At 37.8% G+C, this 20,155-nt stretch overlaps 1 protein-coding gene across 4 annotated transcripts in view; it reads right to left on the reverse strand.

The window, feature by feature from the left end:
* Atg7 (Autophagy-related 7) overlaps nucleotides 1–20,155 on the reverse strand; it is an 87,891-nt gene that overhangs the window by 38,860 nt on the left and 28,876 nt on the right. For 2 of the 4 annotated variants that reach the window (XM_071686524.1, XM_071686527.1), the window contains exons 2-4: nucleotides 13,090–13,193; nucleotides 12,159–12,271; nucleotides 5,156–5,351 (exon numbers count right to left, since the gene is read on the reverse strand). In XM_071686524.1, coding sequence (XP_071542625.1) covers nucleotides 5,156–5,351; nucleotides 12,159–12,271; nucleotides 13,090–13,193 — 413 coding nt within the window. Of the gene's footprint in view, nucleotides 1–5,155; nucleotides 5,352–12,158; nucleotides 12,272–13,089; nucleotides 13,194–15,637; nucleotides 15,825–20,155 lie in introns of those variants that run through there. The other 2 variants (XM_071686526.1, XM_071686525.1) reach the window with 2 other exon arrangements.

A 20,155-nucleotide genomic window follows, 5' to 3' on the forward strand; every position in this document is an offset into this window, starting at 1 on the left:
AGTAGAAGAAACTCAGGTCTCTAGCTATAAATTAAGCTTAGTGCACTACATAACTAAGCCTAGCCAAGAATCATCTGGATTGGTTAATTTCAAGTTAAACAGCTGTATACAATGCATGGACAAAAAACCCACTAAAGAGTACTGTATTTTCGTGACTTAACCTTATAGGTTTTTTCAATCCTCTGGATAATGAAAGTTTCAGAAGATTATACTCCAATCAATTACAGTAATAAAACACATTAAAGCTTTTGGTAAAAATACATTTACATTGGTAAAAAACAAGCAACCAATAATTCTAAAGTTGGAATACGGTTGTTTTTTTTTATTTTGTGATGCACCATCACAGCCAAGGGTTATCCACCTGTATTTCATAAACTCATCCCATTACTTTATGAAAGCAGGACACAGACATCAATTTGTTCTGTTATTCATTTAAGACACTCACATACCAGATAATTATGGACAGGGCATCACGGGAAGTGTGAGCATGGTGTGGTGACAGTGTATACTATCTATTCACTGAAACAGAGTGAAAGGTACCATAGTTGCTGTATATAGATAACACTGTTATCATCTAAGTCAAGAGGGAAAGGTGCATAGAAAGCTGGGCTGCACTAATGATATCTGCAAATAGTGGATGCTAAATCTTGATAAAAATACGACTAAAACTAATTTTTGAAAGGTATGAAAAACTACAAACTCATGAATGGGCTAGATATTTGGGAGTAAAGTTCAGTATGGATGGCAAAAGGAAAGATGGAGATAAAAGCAGAGTTAAGCAAGGTAGAGACACTGAAGTTACACTGAAAGTTCAATGGAATGGAAAAACATAAGCCTAAACTAAGCAGAAGCATTTATGAAGAGGTACTTGTCCTAACTGTAAAATCATACGACAGAATATTAAACACTACTGTATATTATTCAATTTTTTCCTGGCTAAGCTGTGAAGATAAAACCATTTGCAATCCTTTCTAATTTGCATATATATGTAATCATTTTGATACCATGAAGAAGTGTCCAAAACAGACATCATTTTCAAACATCAAGCCTCTCGCTATCATGTGTAATGTACCAAAACAAGTCTTTTATCCACTGCCAAACCTATCTGACCATCCCATAGTTCATCCTAACCACTTCATATGCCCTGGTTCAGCCCAATAATAGACTTTCAAACCTGATACCTCACTTTGTTCAAATTCTTTCTACCAAATGAATGTTCAGCCCCTAATAAATCAAACCTCCTTTACTCTACCCCTACATCTACCCTTCAGTCTCCCACTCCCCCTTCCACTTGATCTCTGCACATTCCTGTCACACTACACTTATCTAAACCTCTCACACAATCAACCCACATTCTTATACCACTTGCACATACTGTAACTGAATTCACTATTAACTGAATATACTTTTATTTGCATCTATACTGGGGATAGTAAATCAGATCTTATTGTTGTAAATGTGTACTCAGTCACAGGCTCAGCCAGTAGTTTCTGGTGATATCAAATTCTATAGGCTTTAGTAATTTCTAACCATGCTGCCACAGATACCAGCTCAACAAAGCACCTGACATTCAGCCTCTGGTATTACCATTCCATTCCTGTTCTAGTTACAAACTACTAACCCCAAAATAGTTTGATGGATCATAAATAACATATCCATAAATCCAAATGATTTTCTATCCTTCAGTTTTATATGATAAAATAATGAAACACATATCAGGGTTTAGGGATAAATATCAAATTACTGTTTCTTGAACTGGAATTACATGATTTTAACTGATATTACACATGTAGAATGATTTCTTACCCCTGAGATAGGAGAGAATGATTTCTACCTCCATATTCCTTACGAGTCATAGAAGGCAACTAAAGGGGCAAAAGCAAAGGGCTGAAAACCCTTCCCTTCTTGAACTTTAATTTCTAAAAGATGGAACACAAGGAACTAAGCGGGGAGTGCTCATCCTCCTCAAAGGCTCAGGCTGAGGCATCTAAATGTGTGTGGATGTAACCCTGGATGAGGAGATGATACATGTAGTATGTTTGAGGAAAGAAACCCGAATGTTCTAGCTCTAAATGAAACAAAGTAAAGGGGAAGAATGGTTTGGAAATGTCTTCGGAGTAAAGTCAGGGGTTGGTTAGAGGTCAAGAGCTTAGGAAGGGACAGCATTAATTCTGAAGCAGTTGTGGGAGTGTGTGAAAGAATGAAAAGAAGTGAGCTCTACAATGATATGGGTAAAAATGAAAATGGATGGCAAGAAATGGGCGATTATTAGTCCTTAGGCAAAAGGCCATAATAAGAAAGACTGAGAAAGGTAAGTGTTTTAGGAGCAGTTAAGTGAATATGTAAGCAGTTCAAATGCAAAAGACTGGATAATAGTGATGGATGATTTAAATGTGAAGGTCAGTAATGAAGCAGAGAGAAACTTGGGGAAAGGGGTATTCAGTAGAATGACTGGAAATGGAGAAAAGCTTTCAGAGTTGCATGCTGAAAAAGGATTGGCGCCTGGGAATACCCAATTTAAAAAGAGGGAAATATGTATGTGAGTAGGAAAGAGAGTCAGCAGGCATTACTGGATTACATAATAATTGCTAGGCATGTAAAAGGGATACTTTTGGATGGGAATGTGCTGAGTGGCACAGTTGGTGGGATGTCTGATCATTACCTTATAGGCCAGGGTGAAAAAAAAGAGGAAACATTATGGGTGACAAGAAAGTGGAGAGAGTAAGTGAACTTGGAAAAGAAATCCGGGAGAAAAAATACCAGGAGGGAGTGAGCGTAGAATGGCAAAAAGTGATAGTAAACAAAGCTATGGGAGATACTAAGGGACATAGTGCTGGCATATGCAAGAGACACATGTTGTATGTGTAAGGTGAGAGGTGGGCAGAGGAGAAATGGCAGTGAGTGGTGAGATAAAGAAGTGAAGTTGCTTGTTCAGGGAAAAGAGAGGTACACGAGTGGTACTTATAGGGAAGGAGTGCAAATGATTGAGAGAAACATAAGAGAATGTAGCAGGGGGTCAAGAGGATAGTGCAAGGGTTGAAAATGGGCAAATGACAGCTGGGGTGGGCAAAGATCAGTAAACTTTAGAGAATAAAACGTTTTGGAAGGATGTAAACGGTGTGAAAAAACAAGAAAACAAATAGGAACATTGGTGAAGGGGGCAAATTGAGAAGTAGTTACAGGCAGTGATGAAGTGAATATTTTGAAGGACTGCTGAATGTGTTTGATGATAGGGTGGCAGATGTAGGTTGTTTGAGTTAGGATGGTATGTGATGTGACAAAATCATAAATAGTGTTTGGGTTAGGGTGGTATGTGATGTGATACAATCATAGAGAGTGGTTTGGTGAAGAGAAGATGTGGTGAAAGCTCGGCATTAGAAAAACTATGGCAATGTGGCTATAGTGCATGGTACTTCAGTTGAATTTTTTAAGAGAGGGGTGATTGTGTTGTTGACTGGTTACTTAAGATTTTCAATGTAAGCATGGATCATGGTGAGGTGCCTGAAGATTGGCAAACTACATGTATAATACCAGTGCATAATGTCAAGGGGGAGGGGGGTAAAGGTGAGTGTTCAAACTAAATAGGTATAAGAGGGTTGAGTGTAACTGGTAACTTGTATGTGAGAGTAGTCATTGAGAGGGTGAAGGCATGTAAAAAGCATCAGACTTGGGAGGGCACCGTGGTTTCAGAAGTGGTACTGGATGTGTCCATCAGGAGTTTGCTTTAAAGAATGTGTGGGAGAAATACTTAGAGAAACAGAAGGATTTGTACAAGCATTAATGAATCTGGAAAAGCATATGATAAGGCTGATAGAGAAGTCTTGCAGAAGGTATTAAGGATATACATAGTAGGAGGAAAGGTTTTAGAAGCAGAGAGAAGTTGTTATCCAGGGTATATGGCATGTGGACGAGCAGGAAGAGAGGAGAGTGAGGGGTTCTAAGTAAAGGCTGGTCTGTGGAAGGGGTGTGTGACATCCCCCTGGCTGTTCAATTTGTTTATGGAGGGGTTGTGATGGTGATATATGTGAAAATCTTGAAGAGGGACAAATTTGTTGTTTGATGATGATATTGCACTGGCGGCAGATTCGAGTGAGAAACTGCTAAGGTTGGTGATTGAGTTTGGAAGTGTGTGAGAGGAGGAAGTTTGGAGAAAATGTGAATACAAGCAAGGTAAATAAGTTTAGCAGGAATGAGGGTCAGGTTAGTTGGAGTGCAAATTTGAATGCAGAAAAATTGGAAGCGATGTGTTTCAGATACCTGGAAGTGGAAGTGGAAACAAGTCATAGGATGGGTGAAGGGGCATAGGTTCCCAGAGTACTGAAAGATGTCTGGGAGGGCTAGAATGGTTATGTCTGAAGGTACAGTAGTTCCAACAATGTTATATGGATGCAAGGCATGAGCTATAGATGAGGATGTGTGGACAAGGGTGGAAGTTTTGAAAATGGAATGTTTAAGGACAATATGTGACGTGAGGGGGGGTAAGAGTAAGAGAAATGTATGGGAAAAAAAGAGTGTATCTGACATAGTTGAAGAGAGTCTGCTGAAGTGGTGAGGACATATGGAAAGAATGAGTGAGGAGGTGGTCAACAAAGTGGATATATGAGTCAGAAGTGGAAGGAACAAGAAGAAGGGATAGACCAAACTGGAGAAAGAAGGGTGGAGTGAAAAAGATCTTGAATGACTGGGGCCTGAACATGCAAGAGGGTGAAAGGCATGCACAGGTCAGTGGAATGAACTAAGACTTGTGAAGCAGCTGGGGTAAACCATGGAAATGTATGCAAGTCCTGGTTGTGGACAGAGAACTGTGGTTCCAATGCACTGAACATGAGAAGTAGAGAGTGGATATGGCTTTTTTTTAGACTGTTCCTGGTGCTATGTTGATAATGCAGTAAATGACAATCAAGTATATGAAAAAAAATAATTTCTCGGGGTGTTACATCTTCCATGCTTATCATTTCATCTTATATACCTTTTTTGAGTAAACTACACACAATCTATTGCAGAACCTATCTAAAACACTATAGTTTCAACAAATTTCATCAACACTAGTATCACAGATACATGCATAGCCAAGTAAGTCCTCTAGCTTTTAACATATGATCTATCAAAAAAGAGTGTAACTAAAATATATGAGCTATAAACAAGACATACTTACTGCAAATGTAAACATTAAAAAAGAGACCAGAACTGAAGGATTTTCCAAGGCACTGTCAGAAGTTATGGCATCCCACAAAGCAGAAGCTGAGACCTTCAATAGTTCCTGTTTGTTCCGATTACGAAATTCTTCCACAGTGTTGGTGTTAATTAGAGTCCCCAGTGCAGCACACGACCACTTTGTTGATGGTTTGTTCCTAATATATTAATGCAGTTGTTAACCGGAGTGCAAAACCTTAAAATACTAGTTAATTTTTCACTTTGCTTACTGAGATGAATGGTAGAGTGCCTAACCTTTCATTCACATCCGGACCCTCAAACACAAACTAACTCTATTACATACCATCAAAAATCATTCCCCTCACAACCCTATCTGGAATACCTCTGGTACTGAGGAATCTAATCACTGATTCTTTCCACCTTTTCATGAACTACTTCTACACAAACCCTCAACCATATTAACATATACCCTCTCTAACTTCTTATCTGCCACACATCCTATGGGGCCATACAATCTTAAAAAGGCTTTCATCCATATTTTTCTAAAAGTTTCATCACACCACATAATTTCTTTACACCTTCATTTTTTACTCTATCAATATAATTCCAGGTATACCCCTGAGACATCCATATCTAATGCTCTTATTTCTTACATATTTGTATCTAGAATAGAATAATAACATCCATACATTAGAGATAATGCCATCAAAGCTTTTTCCTTTATGTTAGCTGAGATGCCATTGGCAAGTGAATGGTCTTATCAAGGTTATCTCATTAATGCTATACATATACATATATACCCTTGCCTAAGCCAGGTACTCACATTACTGACTGACCACTCAAAGAGGATGAACAGCTGGATTGACTGAGAACCAACTGCTGTAACCAGGATCTGAACCTATGAACTCAACCCTGGCAGCCTGTGGATGTATCATGGTCAGTAAGACTAACCAGTACAACACAGAGGTCCATGGTGTAGCTTCATACACAACACTTCATTTAAACTCTTAAAATTCACTAGAGTTCTCAGTGCACTTTCAATCACACTACTTTCCCTTACTATTCCTTCAACTTCAGCTTTCTCTAATCAACCTTATTTTCAATTCCCAGAAATTTATATTAATCATCAACATTCACTTCTCCAATCATATTGATATTTCATTACAACAACCTATCTCCTCTTGTGACAAGAACCTTCCACTTACAAACACATTTTTTCAAGATCCTCCTCCTAAATACACCAAGAAAGTGGATTTCTATTCAATCTGGCTTCTCTGGGTCAGCTAAAAGAACAGCACCATCTGTTTACAGTAACTATGGTAGCTTATATTCTGTTCTGCCAAGGCATACCATAGGAACCTCACCGACCCTATCCATAAAAACAATCATGGTGACATGGCATACATCTCATGCATTACCACTCTTATTTCACATCAATCACTCATACCACCAATTATTCAAATGAATACGCTATCATTGCATAGCACAGACTCGGAAGTTCCTATAGATCTTCCCTAGCATTTTTTCCATGTATCTTCTAAATCCATAAATTCAGCACCCATTTTCTTTTTCTTTACAATTTTCCCTATTACCTAACTAAGTACAGAGATCTGGTTGGCACATTTTCATCATTGCCTAAATATACCTTGTTCTCCCCATATACGGGATTCGATAATCCTTTTGACATAATCACAATCCTTTCATACATTGAGCTAACAATTCTAAGAGGACTTATTCCCTTGTAATTCTTACAGTCATTCTATCTCCTTTCACCTTTATACACCAAAATAATCACTACCTTTGTCCTGAAGGCAGATTAATACCATAAACTAAAAACAAATTTTACCTTGATAAAGGAAGTGATCCATTTATGGAATGTTAATGGCAGTGATTCTGAAATTCTGCAATATGCTACTGATATAGGATGATGAGTTGATATCAATAGTGAAAACAAAACATTTTGGCTTAACTATGGGGAAAACTAGTTCAATTAGTATACAATCCTTAACAACATACTGTGATCACTTTCTCCTTTCACACAAAAATCAAAGTTTATCTGAAAATTACAAGACTGAACATTAATATTCTAAAGAATAAACTTCCTTGATTGAGACTGAAAATTGATTAAGTTTATACACCTTTAAATGTGGATGCTGTAGAGTCCACAACCAAACACAGAGATTTTTTGGTTAGTACATGAACTATAAAAGGATGAAACATTAAACTGAAACAAGAAATGAATGAAACTGATACATAAAGAGTTGTTCAGTTTTGTTTGGAATGGAGTCAAAGGTTTGAAAATGGATAAGATTTAGAATAAAAATGGTCATGGAATAGAATATTTTGGTTCAATAACAAAGCATGAACAAGAAGAGTTAAAGGCTCTCTGTAACTCTAAGAGTCAGACTGATGCTGTAGTGCTAAAACCTGAGAAGTATACATTGACTTGCTGTCAATGGACTGAACCAGGGTATGTGAAGTGTCTGGGGTAAACCATGGAATGTTCTGTGGGGCCTGGATGTGGAAAGGGAGCTGTGGTTTCGGTGCATTATACATGACAGTTAGAGACTGAGTGTGAACGAATGTGGCCTTTGTTGTCTTTCCTAGCGCTACCTCACACACATGAGGGGGGGATGGGGTTTTCATTTCATAGGTGGTGGGGTGGTGATGGGAATGAATAAGGGCAGACAGTATGAATTATGTACATGTGTATATATGTATATGTTGAGATGTTTAGGTATGTATATGTGCGTGTATGTATATACATGTGTATGTGGGTGGGTTGGGCCATTCTCTCGTCTGTTTCCTTGCGCTACCTCGCTAACGTGGGAGACAGCGACAAAGTATAATAAATATATAAATAAATATCTTATTATTTATTCATTATACTTAATCACTGTTTCCTACGTCAGTGAGGTAGTGCCAGGAAACAGACAAAGAATGGCCCATCCACTCATATACACATACATATACATAAACACCCATACACGCACATATACATACATATACATACACAGACATTTAATATACACATGCAGAGACATATACACAGACCAATGTACATATTCATATTCGCTTGCCTTCATACATTCCTGGCGCTAACCTGTCCCACAGGAAACAGCATCACTACCCCTTGCTTCAGAGATGCAGTGCCAGGAAAACAGACAAAAAAGGCCCTTAATACTCATTCTTTAGCTATCATGAGTAATGCACCGAAACCAATGCTCTCTATCCACATCCCGGCCCCATAGACCTTTCCATGGTTTACTCCAGATGTTTCACATGCCTTGGTTCAGTCCATTGACAGTACATCAACCCTTATATACCACATCATTCCAATTCATTCTATTCCTTGCACACCTCTCACCCTCCTGTATGTCCAAGCCCCTATTGCTTAAAATCTTTTTCACTCCATCCTTCCACCTCCAATTTGGTCTCCCACTTCTCTGTGTTCCCTTCACCTCTGACACATATATCCTCTTTTTCAATCTTTCCTCACTCATTATCTCCATATGTCCAAACCATTTCAACACACCCTCTTCTGCTCTCTCAACCACACTTTCTATTTCCACACAATACCTCTTACCCTTTCATTACTTACTTGATCAAACCATCTCACACCACGTATTGTTCTCAAACATTTCATTACCAACACACCCACCCTCCTCTGTACAACCCTATCTATAGCCCATGCCTTGCAACCATATAACTTGTTTCCTCAACCCTACTGAATCTAATAACCTTGCTCTTATTCACATTTACTCTTAACCTTCTCCTTTCACACACTTTACCAAACACTGTCACCAACTTTTGCAGTTTCTCACTTAAATCAGCCACCAGAGCTGTATCATCAGCGAACAACAATTGACACGCTTCCCAAGCCCTCTCATCCCCAACAGACTGCATACTAACCCCTCTCTCCAAAAACAAATTAAACAGCCATGGTAACATCATACACCCATGCTGCAAACTGACCTTCACTGGAAACCAATGACTCTCCTCTCTTCCTACTCGTACAAATTCCTTACGTCTTTGGTAAAAACTTTTCACTACCTTCTTTCTCCCGTATCTCCAGGATCTATATATATATATATATATATATATATATATATATATATATATATATATTTTTTTTTTTTTTTTTTTTATACTTTGTCGCCGTCTCCCACGTTTGCGAGGTAGCGCAAGGAAACAGACGAAAGAAATGGCCCAACCCCCCCCCATACACATGTACATACACACGTCCACACACGCAAATATACATACCTACACAGCTTTCCATGGTTTACCCCAGACGCTTCACATGCCTTGCTTCAATCCACTGACAGCACGTCAACCCCTGTATACCACATGACTCCAATTCACTCTATTTCTTGCCCTCCTTTCACCCTCCTGCATGTTCAGGCCCCGATCACACAAAATCTTTTTCACTCCATCTTTCCACCTCCAATTTGGTCTCCCTCTTCTCCTCGTTCCCTCCACCTCCGACACATATATCCTCTTGGTCAATCTCTCCTCACTCATTCTCTCCATGTGCCCAAACCATTTCAAAACACCCTCTTCTGCTCTCTCAACCACGCTCTTTTTATTTCCACACATCTCTCTTACCCTTACGTTACTTACTCGATCAAACCACCTCACACCACACATTGTCCTCAAACATCTCATTTCCAGCACATCCATCCTCCTGCGCACATCTCTATCCATAGCCCACGCCTCGCAACCATACAACATTGTTGGAACCACTATTCCCTCAAACATACCCATTTTTGCTTTCCGAGATAGTGTTCTCGACTTCCACACATTTTTCAAGGCTCCCAAAATTTTCGCCCCCTCCCCCACCCTATGATCCACTTCCGCTTCCATGGTTCCATCCGCTGACAGATCCACTCCCAGATATCTAAAACACTTCACTTCCTCCAGTTTTTCTCCATTCAAACTCACCTCCCAATTGACTTGACCCTCACCCCTACTGTACCTAATAACCTTGCTCTTATTCACATTTACTCTCAACTTTCTTCTTCCACACACTTTACCAAACTCAGTCACCAGCTTCTGCAGTTTCTCACATGAATCAGCCACCAGCGCTGTATCATCAGCGAACAACAACTGACTCACTTCCCAAGCTCTCTCATCCCCAACAGACTTCATACTTGCCCCTCTTTCCAGGACTCTTGCATTTACCTCCCTTACAACCCCATCCATAAACAAATTAAACAACCATGGAGACATCACACACCCCTGCCGCAAACCTACATTCACTGAGAACCAATCACTTTCCTCTCTTCCTACACGTACACATGCCTTACATCCTCGATAAAAACTTTTCACTGCTTCTAACAACTTGCCTCCCACACCATATATTCTTTATTTTCTATTTATATTCATCATACTTTGTCGCTGTCTCCCGCATTAGTGAGGTAGCGCAAGGAAACAGACGAAAGAATGGCCCAACCCACCCACATACACATGTATATACATAAACTCTATATATTTATATTATCATACTTGATCACCATTTCCCATGTCAGTGAGGAAGTGCCAGGAAACAGACGAAGAAAGAATTGCCCATCCACTCATATACACATATATATACATAAATGCCTATAGACACATACATACACATGCAGAGACATATACATATATACACATGTACATATTCATACTTGCTTGCCTTCATCCATTTCTGGTGCTACCCTGCCCCACATGAAACAGCATCACTACCCCCTGCTTCAGCAAGGTAGTACCAGGAAAACGGCTGTCATGTGTAATGCACCAAAAGCACAGCTCCCTATCCACATCCAGGCCCCACAGACCTTTCCAGGGCTTACTCCAGAAGTTTCACATGCTCTGATTCAGTCCACTGACAGCATGTCGACCCCAGTATACCACATTGTTCTAATTCACTCTATTCCTTGCACGCTTCTCACCCTCCTGTATGTTCAGGCCCTGATTGCTCAAAATCTTTTTCACACCATCCTTCCACCTCCAATTTGGTCTCCCTCTTCTCCTTGTTCCCTCCACCTCCAACACATATATCTTTTTTTTCATTGCATATATACATGTAGTGCAGTGAATGGAAGGGTGCACAGAAGAATAAAAACTGGGGAGGCAAGAAGGTTAACTATCAATATGGTGGAAATGCAGAGAAGTATATGTACCATTCATTAACACATTCAAAGTTTGGGATTAAGCTAGAGGAAAGAACTCAGGAATGTATAATATGGAAGAAAAGCCACTGAAATACCAGCTTAACAGATGCTTTGGCTTCAAGAAACATAGTGAAGTACACATTAAAAGTAACAGCCATGAAAGGTTAATAGTTGAAGTACAAGGATGGTTTACACCACCATGGTGACTAAATGAATGGACTGACGGAATGATACTCAGTACACATAAAACAGATAAACTGTATCTGCGGACTTACAACAGAAGGAAAAGACCAGTAGACTGTAATGATATCAAAATTAGAAACAGTGATAATAACAAGCAAAAGTCAAATAAAAGGAAAGAAATTGAATACATGAGATAAAATAGTGATTGTGAATGAAATTACAGATATGGGTTACTAATGAATATAGGAACTGGTGTAAAATAAGTGTAACAGATAAAAGACAATTACTAATGATATCAAGGAAAGAGACGTGTAAAAACAAAATTGTAAGCTAACAGGTGCGACTTGTAAGGAGAAGGCAGAAGCAGAGAAGACCAAAAATGTACTAAAAAAAGATTAGGAGCAAATGTGCAAAATATATATTGATGAAAAAAACTCCACACCTGAGTTATGCAAAGGAGGTATGTCCTGTCTCACAAGAATATACTGTTTGCGTTCAATACAATAATAATGTTTCACGACTGTGCTCTGAGTGGGAGTAGGGTCCTTGACAATATGGTACTCTTTTTATTTGCTGAAAAATGATATAGCTCCATCAAAGGTAACTTCTTGCTCACAATATTACCACTTGTTTTCAAGAAAAAAATACAGAGGAAATGTTAAAACTCACCTATCTAGGGCATCATATTCTACACTAAGTCGTGATGGCAATCCAGGGGCATCACTGTTGACATAGCTCCCAGTAATAGGAATAGCATCTTCATTCAGATGAAGGACATCCAGCTGCAGCAGATTAAACAGCATTAGCTATATCAGAAATATTGATGAAGCAGTGCTTCAGCTTACTACAGTTCCCAAGAAACTAATACCAACTAAATCATTGTATGGTAGTCAGAACTTACAATTTCCTGCATCTACCATTTGTTTTCTCTCTTTTGACAATTGCCCTTTCTTTACTTTAACCATGTCTCCCATGCAGTCCCTCTTTACATCTAATGTTCTTAAAATAAGTAAAATACTATAACAACTTCTACATCTCAATACCTTTTTCGTTCTCTTTCCTATTCCCTCTCTCTTTCATCCACCTTCCCTTTGATGAGACCTCTCCCTTCTTGCTCTATTCCATGCTAAATTTTTTAGTAACAAGAAAACAATATTCCTCTAAGTAAAAACTTCAATCTAATAAATATTTCATATGCTGTGACTGGATCCCTAACACTATAATATTCAATTACAAAGGTCATTGGAAACTAAATTCAGGACCATACTTTTCCTACAAAGAACACTATATTGTTAATGAACATAGCATATACTACTACTTTATTCTATCTACTTATTAGCTTTCATGCCAATCATATTTCTCTGAAATGGATGATGTGGATGCAACTTCTCAGTTTGCTTGCACTTTAAAGGAATTTGTTTGCAAAACTAAGGTCCCCAAACTCAACTCCGCAGGGTGGCAAAGGTGTACATCATTTGGAAAATTCATTCATAAATGCTGGAACAATATCCAGAAAATATGAACATAAAGTTATTCAAAAGAGCATCTATGCTACTTCATTCATATTCAAGTACTTTCAAGGAAAATCAGCGGTCCATACCTTTAGTCGTGTGAAATAATGCCAAAATCCAGCATCAACCGCAGAGCTGAATGGAGCAAACTGTAGGATAGTTGGTTCTTCCATCCTCTGACAATCACATAAGTCTGTAATGAACCAATAAACTGTTCCAAAAAAAAATTCTGAGATAATCTATAGGATAATATAAAAGCGTTTTCTTCTAAAGGATATGTCAAGGTCTGCAAAGCAGTCTTTTTCAAGACCCTGTTTATCTCAATGGTTTTTCATGAACTAGACGAGATTAGGAATTGTTATGGTAGTGGTTAAATGTCCAGTCCCAGTTGGACAAAATGAGAGTGCAAAATTCATTCATAAACTTTAACAATAATACTAAAATCTATATAATTAATTTCAATACAAGGAGTCGTTACAAAACCATCGTTAGTGACTGTTTCAAAGTCATGGTCATTACTATTGCCACCATTATTACTGACATCAACTTACCTGGCCACCAATTCTATTTCTTTCACCTAAATACAGTGTAAAAACTTTCATAGTCAATCTAATTACTAAAGAAAACAAAACTTAGCTGTATTCTACATTTTTCACCATGATAAGAGCAGGCTTTGCCTTTCTCTTCAACTGTGTGTGTTGCTCACTGGATTAGTAAAAAACAACTAAGGAGACCAATGCCTGAGTAAAGGCAATCTCTCCAAATTCCACTGATTTGGTGTTAATTCAAGGTCTGGGTGTTCCACTGATGGTAATAACACCAACGCAGTTTGACATCAGTCAACACTTATGCAGTGCTGTACTGTGACACTCAAGTGTCACATCAAACAAAAGCACCCAGTTCACTTCTGAACTGAATTAAAGTTTCCTTTCCTACAACAATACATAATATAAGGATGGACTGGGGTTTCAAGACGACAGATGATGTGTTTAAAAGAAGTAACACTTATGCTCATAACAATGGACATACCTAACAAAATCTTAATGTCCCCGAAGGTTTAAGATCCACCTTACATGCTATGAATGTGTCAGTATTACGGTCATCACTTTTGTCTGCTGTGTGCTGCTACAGAAATATGGGTATGGTAAAAAAGAAAAAATATTTTGAGCATTGTTTTGGTCAACTGAAAACTGTTTTTCTTGTTGTTGCTTAAAAGTTATATATTTGTTATAAAAAAATATATATTTTTGTAACTGAAAAGAAGCAAAAAAAAAAAAAAAGCTTTCATTTGAGAATTTTTACAAGATTGCTACTTTTTACACAAATGCCAATACCAGGTCCTCCAAACCATATCATACAAAAAATTCTAATGTTAACACTAAAGGCTTATGATGTTTATAAAAGTTGATCTATTCACTACTGCCATTACATACAAGTCACTGCATTTCAATTTCTGTTCATCATGGTAAGGATGTATATGTTAAAACTTCTAATATCACCTTCCACTGCCTTGTGACAAACATTTCAGGCACTGATGCTTGTACAGACATCCCACACATTGTCACCAAGTGGTACAGCTCAAATTTTGTCATGGGTGGCAATGTCAAAGAGCCCTATGCAAGATCTGCACTCTCTTGTTATTTAAGAGGATAACTTATGAAGCTCTGACACCTGTAACATAAATTAATGAAAATACCCTTAGTAATCATATCTATTTGTGACAAATATACAGCAGCAGCAGAAAAATAGCAGGAACTTGTAATGAATAACACTAGATTCCATAAACATAAGAGTGCTAAAACTTACTTTCATTAAAAAACTAAGTTCCCTCAACAGCCAATATTTACCTTAGTTTTTATCGAGATAGTCAAAGTATAACATTAGTGACAACTGCGCCCTACAACATGAAAATGTTTGCTAAATTCATGTACCTCATGAATCCACTCCTAGACAAAATGATGCACTAGGTGGCTAAAGAACAAACATGTTCAGTTTGCATAGTTGACCAAGTGGAGGGCAAAGAGGAAGACATCAATGCTAGTATATTCTGACTAACACTGTAAATGATGCATTGGCTGCTACAGGAAGATAGTTCTCATCTACTCAGAATTTGTTTCAACTACTTTTACATTAACTGACATTACAGCACTGTGGGAACACATGGTTTTAATGAAAGGGTAGGTAAGGATATGCTTAACTTTGGTATAACAGAAACCATTAATACATGGACAACCCCGAGAGTCGGCAAAATAAAGTTTGGCCTGCAAGTGTTTACTAATAGGTCAATTTATGTTTGGCCTACAGTACCGTCCAGTTACACAGTCAGCATCACTCAGGGGTTATTTTACCGTCTAATCGACATAACAGCGATCAATTTTAGAACAGGTCTAATGCTATTTTGCCGACCTGACGGCAAACGATTGCCTTTAATTACACAAATCAACCAACCTTAACAAACCCCAAGCAGGAAAGCTCAGCCTCCACTTCCATCCCTATTCTACATCAAAGCAACCGAAGTGAAAAATATGAAAATATATATGTACATATATCAAAAAAGGGCTAATGTAACCTCTTCCAGGAGAGGACCTGATATATCAAAATTGCTGCGCCCCTTAAGTAAAGGATTTCCTTACTAACCTATTACCGCATAACCATCTGCGTCATCTAAAACTCACGGGAAGGTAAATAAAAATTCTGTTGTCTTAAAAGTGATGTAACACTATATATATGGCGGCTTCCCTGTCACTGGACAGTCAACAGCCAGACTGCCTGACTATCGTGTTTGTCAGTCACACCACCGAGCTATAACCTCAGGGTTGCTACCCATGACCTTATCAAAGATCACAGCCCTTTATATACATATAGTCTTTGTTCTCCACTAACCACAAACTTCTAAGGTTTAAAACTACGGCTAAATTGTACATTATAGAAAACCATTTTCAAGCATATTTTTGCCTTAAGCCTCAATGCGTATTTACATAAAAGATTGTGACACGTGAATTGATGACATTTAACACTTCAAAAATTAGTCTCAAATAATCTACTTCATTTTATTATACAACATGTGTTAGTGTGAGGGAAAGTAAGAGTTTTAATTACTGAACAGTTATAGGCCATAATTCATCAGCAGTAATAATCGAAAAAAAAAACGTATTTTTAACCCCAAGCTGTTGAAAAAGAAAATAGGCAGAATATTAAAACAATTCTACTTGTTCAATCGCTAACATTTCATTATGACTAACGTTACATCTAGTATAGAAACCTCAAAGAGCCGAAGACAGTCATACCTAGAATTTGGAGCAAAGACTATAGTCTTTGGTTCTTTGCTTTGGAGTTTGCCTATTTAGCGGAAATATACCCGAATAATGGAGTGTGCGCTATCCAAATTGTTTAAAAGAAATGTTCACTTGAGCTGATTGAACAATGATTAATGAAATAATAGGTGAAGATTCGTAGCCAGTCAAAGAAAAACAAATAATTATTTCTCGTGCTCTTACTAGTTAGGTCTCCCAAACACCGACATACATCGTAATTATGATATGTACTATTTCTTTCTTATGATATGAGAGCACAAAGAAATGATAAAACAACCGAGAAACAGGTGATAAAGGCCTTATTTTACCCAAGTAAAAACAGATGTAGTGGGAGCGTATCTGTACGATAGCGGTAAGTGCTAAATACAGCACTGTTGTAACAATTGTCTGGTGATTGTGGCACCTCGAGGTTGTGGACGGAGTCTTGATGGGAAGGTTTACCCCAGGGGAAATGGGGCTAAGGGACGAAGGTCAGGGAAATGGGGGTTCGAGTCGTTGTTTCTCTAAGAATATCATAAGAGAGGGAAATACTCATGCAAAATTTTTCATGATTATTTATCCCGCATTCAAAATTTCATGGTTTTGAATTCACACTGGCAAAGAATTTGCAAATATTTTTTTTTCATTTCCCTCACAACCACAGAATTTTGTGGGCAGAGTTGCACGGAAACTGAAAAATACTATATTACCATGAACCAGGTTCCTACGTTACAAATATCCCACTCATGAATCATTCCTAACATTGCAATACATCTAACTACCGCTGGTCCACAGCACAATAATAGTATTCAGCAAATCTATCTTAATAAAACATGAAAAATAAAGAGAACTACTTCCAAGTTGACAGTCGCCTATATGTATCATGGAATAAGACAAGGGACTGTCAACAAATACCCTTTCCATTTAGACTGTGTTTTATGACCGACTGTCTGTAGCTTCAGACACCCACTTCCACCAGTCTATGTTCAACATGGCTGGAGAGTCTAGCACACAGTTTGGCGGAGAAGCTTTGCTAAGCTGAAATATAGCAAGTTCATCACCCAACCATGTACTATGCATGAACTCAAGCTGTCTTTTTAAAATCGTAAAGCCTCAAAGATTTAAACAGAAAAAGATAAGATCAAAGTAAATCCTCATAGATTTAAACAGAAAAAGATAAGATCAAAGACCCACCCCAAGACAACTTAACGTTACCAAGATCCAATTGTTGAGTTATATATTACTTTATTCATTACTATGAGGTTCTAAACATTACCTCGTGAACGCAGAGGGAGCCTGGCTCTCGTGGAGGCCGGGTGTACCAACAAGCCTAACCCCTTAAGGCCTGTGCTTAGGTCCCACATCAGCTGTGGGCTGCTCTAGAACATAGGGCCCGCATCTTCTGAGTTGTAGGGAGGTTTAGTCTCAAACAACAACTCGTGAACTGGCCTGAACACAGTGAATCACCTACACCTTGCAATAACTGTAAATTTTCGAAGCCCCCCCTTTTTTTTTCGTTCTTTCTTAAGCTGCAGACTGGTTAATGAGAATTTTCATATGTCCCTCAAAATTTTAGTGATTAAGATGATACATTTACTAAGACTTTGATCAGTTAAGAAAAAAAAAATGTAATCGAAACGTATTACCAGTTCTTTCAGAGTTCAATGGTGAGATGAATGAGATAAAGCAACTGGGCATGCAAATCATAAGAACAATTTGACAACCAATACAATAATCGTTTGAAAAACTTTGTTAATTTTATGATAGCACAAACCCTCTTACTGTAACGAAAACCGTCAGTACAAATATTATATACGTAATCTCGATACCCTTTACCTCATTAAAACGTTTCGTTGCGATCAAATGAAGACTAAGAAATCTTCTTTGACTTTCCTTTTATAATATGTTCTCTTTTCTCAGATGATTTTTTAGTTGGGAGAATTACACTTAAATGCCTGCACCACATACCTTCTTTTTCTGTCTCATTCTGGGCCTAAGAATTGTGGATTATTAGAAAAATCGTGACCGGGGATAAATTCTTTCATAACTTTAACGACCATAAAATGCTGAACCTTCGTTTTTATGATCATTTTTTATGAGTGACACTAAATCGAGAATCACTCACATTCTAAAAGCACTACTAGTCCGTCCCTTGTCTTAAGTGGGGTTATACTAAAGTCAGTCAGTTTATAACTGTGGCCCATACATTAATACGAAATGGATCGTTTTCTCTCATCTTTTAAAAGGTGGTTTTCTTACATTGGGGTAACTAATGCAAATTTTCTTGCTTGATGTGAGATTGCTATTCAAGTGTCTGCCAAGCATATAAAGCAGAAGGCAACTTAGATAGCATACACTATATCAGTTGGATATATTTTGATGATATTTGGAATATAATTTGGTGGCACCATCCATAAGGAACGCATCATGATCATGCTGTTTTTGCGTTTACAGCTATCTTAAAGATATGCTCCCTCCAAGTTTTTTCTTTTTATTTTGGGAAATTCAAGGTACATATTATTTACTTCTTGCTTTTTATATTCTTTTACATTCTTTCATTTAATGAGACAGTTGTGCATCGCGCATATCTGATGTATGAAATATCTGGGGTACCGATCTAATGAGAACGTTATGGATTGTTTCACTTCATTTGGCCATGAATTTTTTCCTTTTAAGTCAATCTTTGTTCTACCCTGCTCATTTGAATATAACTTAAGCACTTTGGTTGGTAAAGACAGTGAAAGTCTAATATATTTAGGCACATTTCGGGGTTTCGTCATCCTTGCTGAACATTTAGGTCATGATCTAAATACTTTATATAATCGACAAACATGCTTTTCACCGCCTGATACTGAAAAAATAATGAAGCAATCCCACTTTTTCAATGAATATATGTATATGACATCATATCTAGTATGAAAATCTCTAAGAGCTTTGCAAATAAATCAAGACTGGCCCACATCATCCTAGCACCTTGGTTACTGAATCTCATAAGAAATGTTACACAACATGGAAGCTTTATCTCGAACCAGTTCTTCCTTATCGATTAAGCTAATGTATCTCACAGGTCACTTCCGATGCCCCCAAACCATATGGGTAGGTAACAGAAAAAAATGCAGTGGTCTTCCTTTCATGTAAATTGCATTCCATTGAAAATAAAATCCAAGCGTTTCTTTGAAGAATGGGAGGTTTATCTGTGTATATATATCCTTTACACCACGAATTTGATAAGCAATTTTACATTAGTCAAAAGTATTTTAAAAGTGGATTACACTGTTAAAATTCAGAAGTTTGAGTTGCAGAGATCGGCCTGTGAATTATGGAGCAAACTGACCAGTAACTCATAATCATTTTTGAAAAGAAATTTACTCCATGGAACAAGACTCATTATCGTGAGGATTGACACTTGTAAGAGATTAATGTTCGCCGAGTTCTATTATCTCCTCATTCAGAATGCAATAAAGTGTACTTTAAGAAATAATCCAATGTGTAATTTATCAAAGAGACTTTAAAGTCGACACAATGGTATGCCTGTACTGCTAGGGCAAAATGAGGACTTGTTTATTATTCCAAAAGTTCACGTGATGATCATTCAAACCAGAAATAATTCCAATGCTGGGTGGAGTGACCTTAAATGTGCTCTTGTCCTGTTCTCAAATTCTGTTATATAATTTGTGTTACTTCTCATGTGGTGTTATGGTGAAGTACAATTATGGTATTCATTAACGAGGCCGAAATTCATGATGGGGTTAACTTGGCCTCTTTAGACTACTAAGATTAAAATTTTACCAAAGTTCTCTCCATTTTATGTCTCACTTACGTCGAGTGGGTGGATGTAAACAATGTATGAACGCGGGGCTAA

The sequence above is a fragment of the Panulirus ornatus genome, chromosome 42 (genome assembly GCF_036320965.1).
Source record: "Panulirus ornatus isolate Po-2019 chromosome 42, ASM3632096v1, whole genome shotgun sequence".
NCBI classification, from domain to species: domain Eukaryota; kingdom Metazoa; phylum Arthropoda; class Malacostraca; order Decapoda; family Palinuridae; genus Panulirus; species Panulirus ornatus.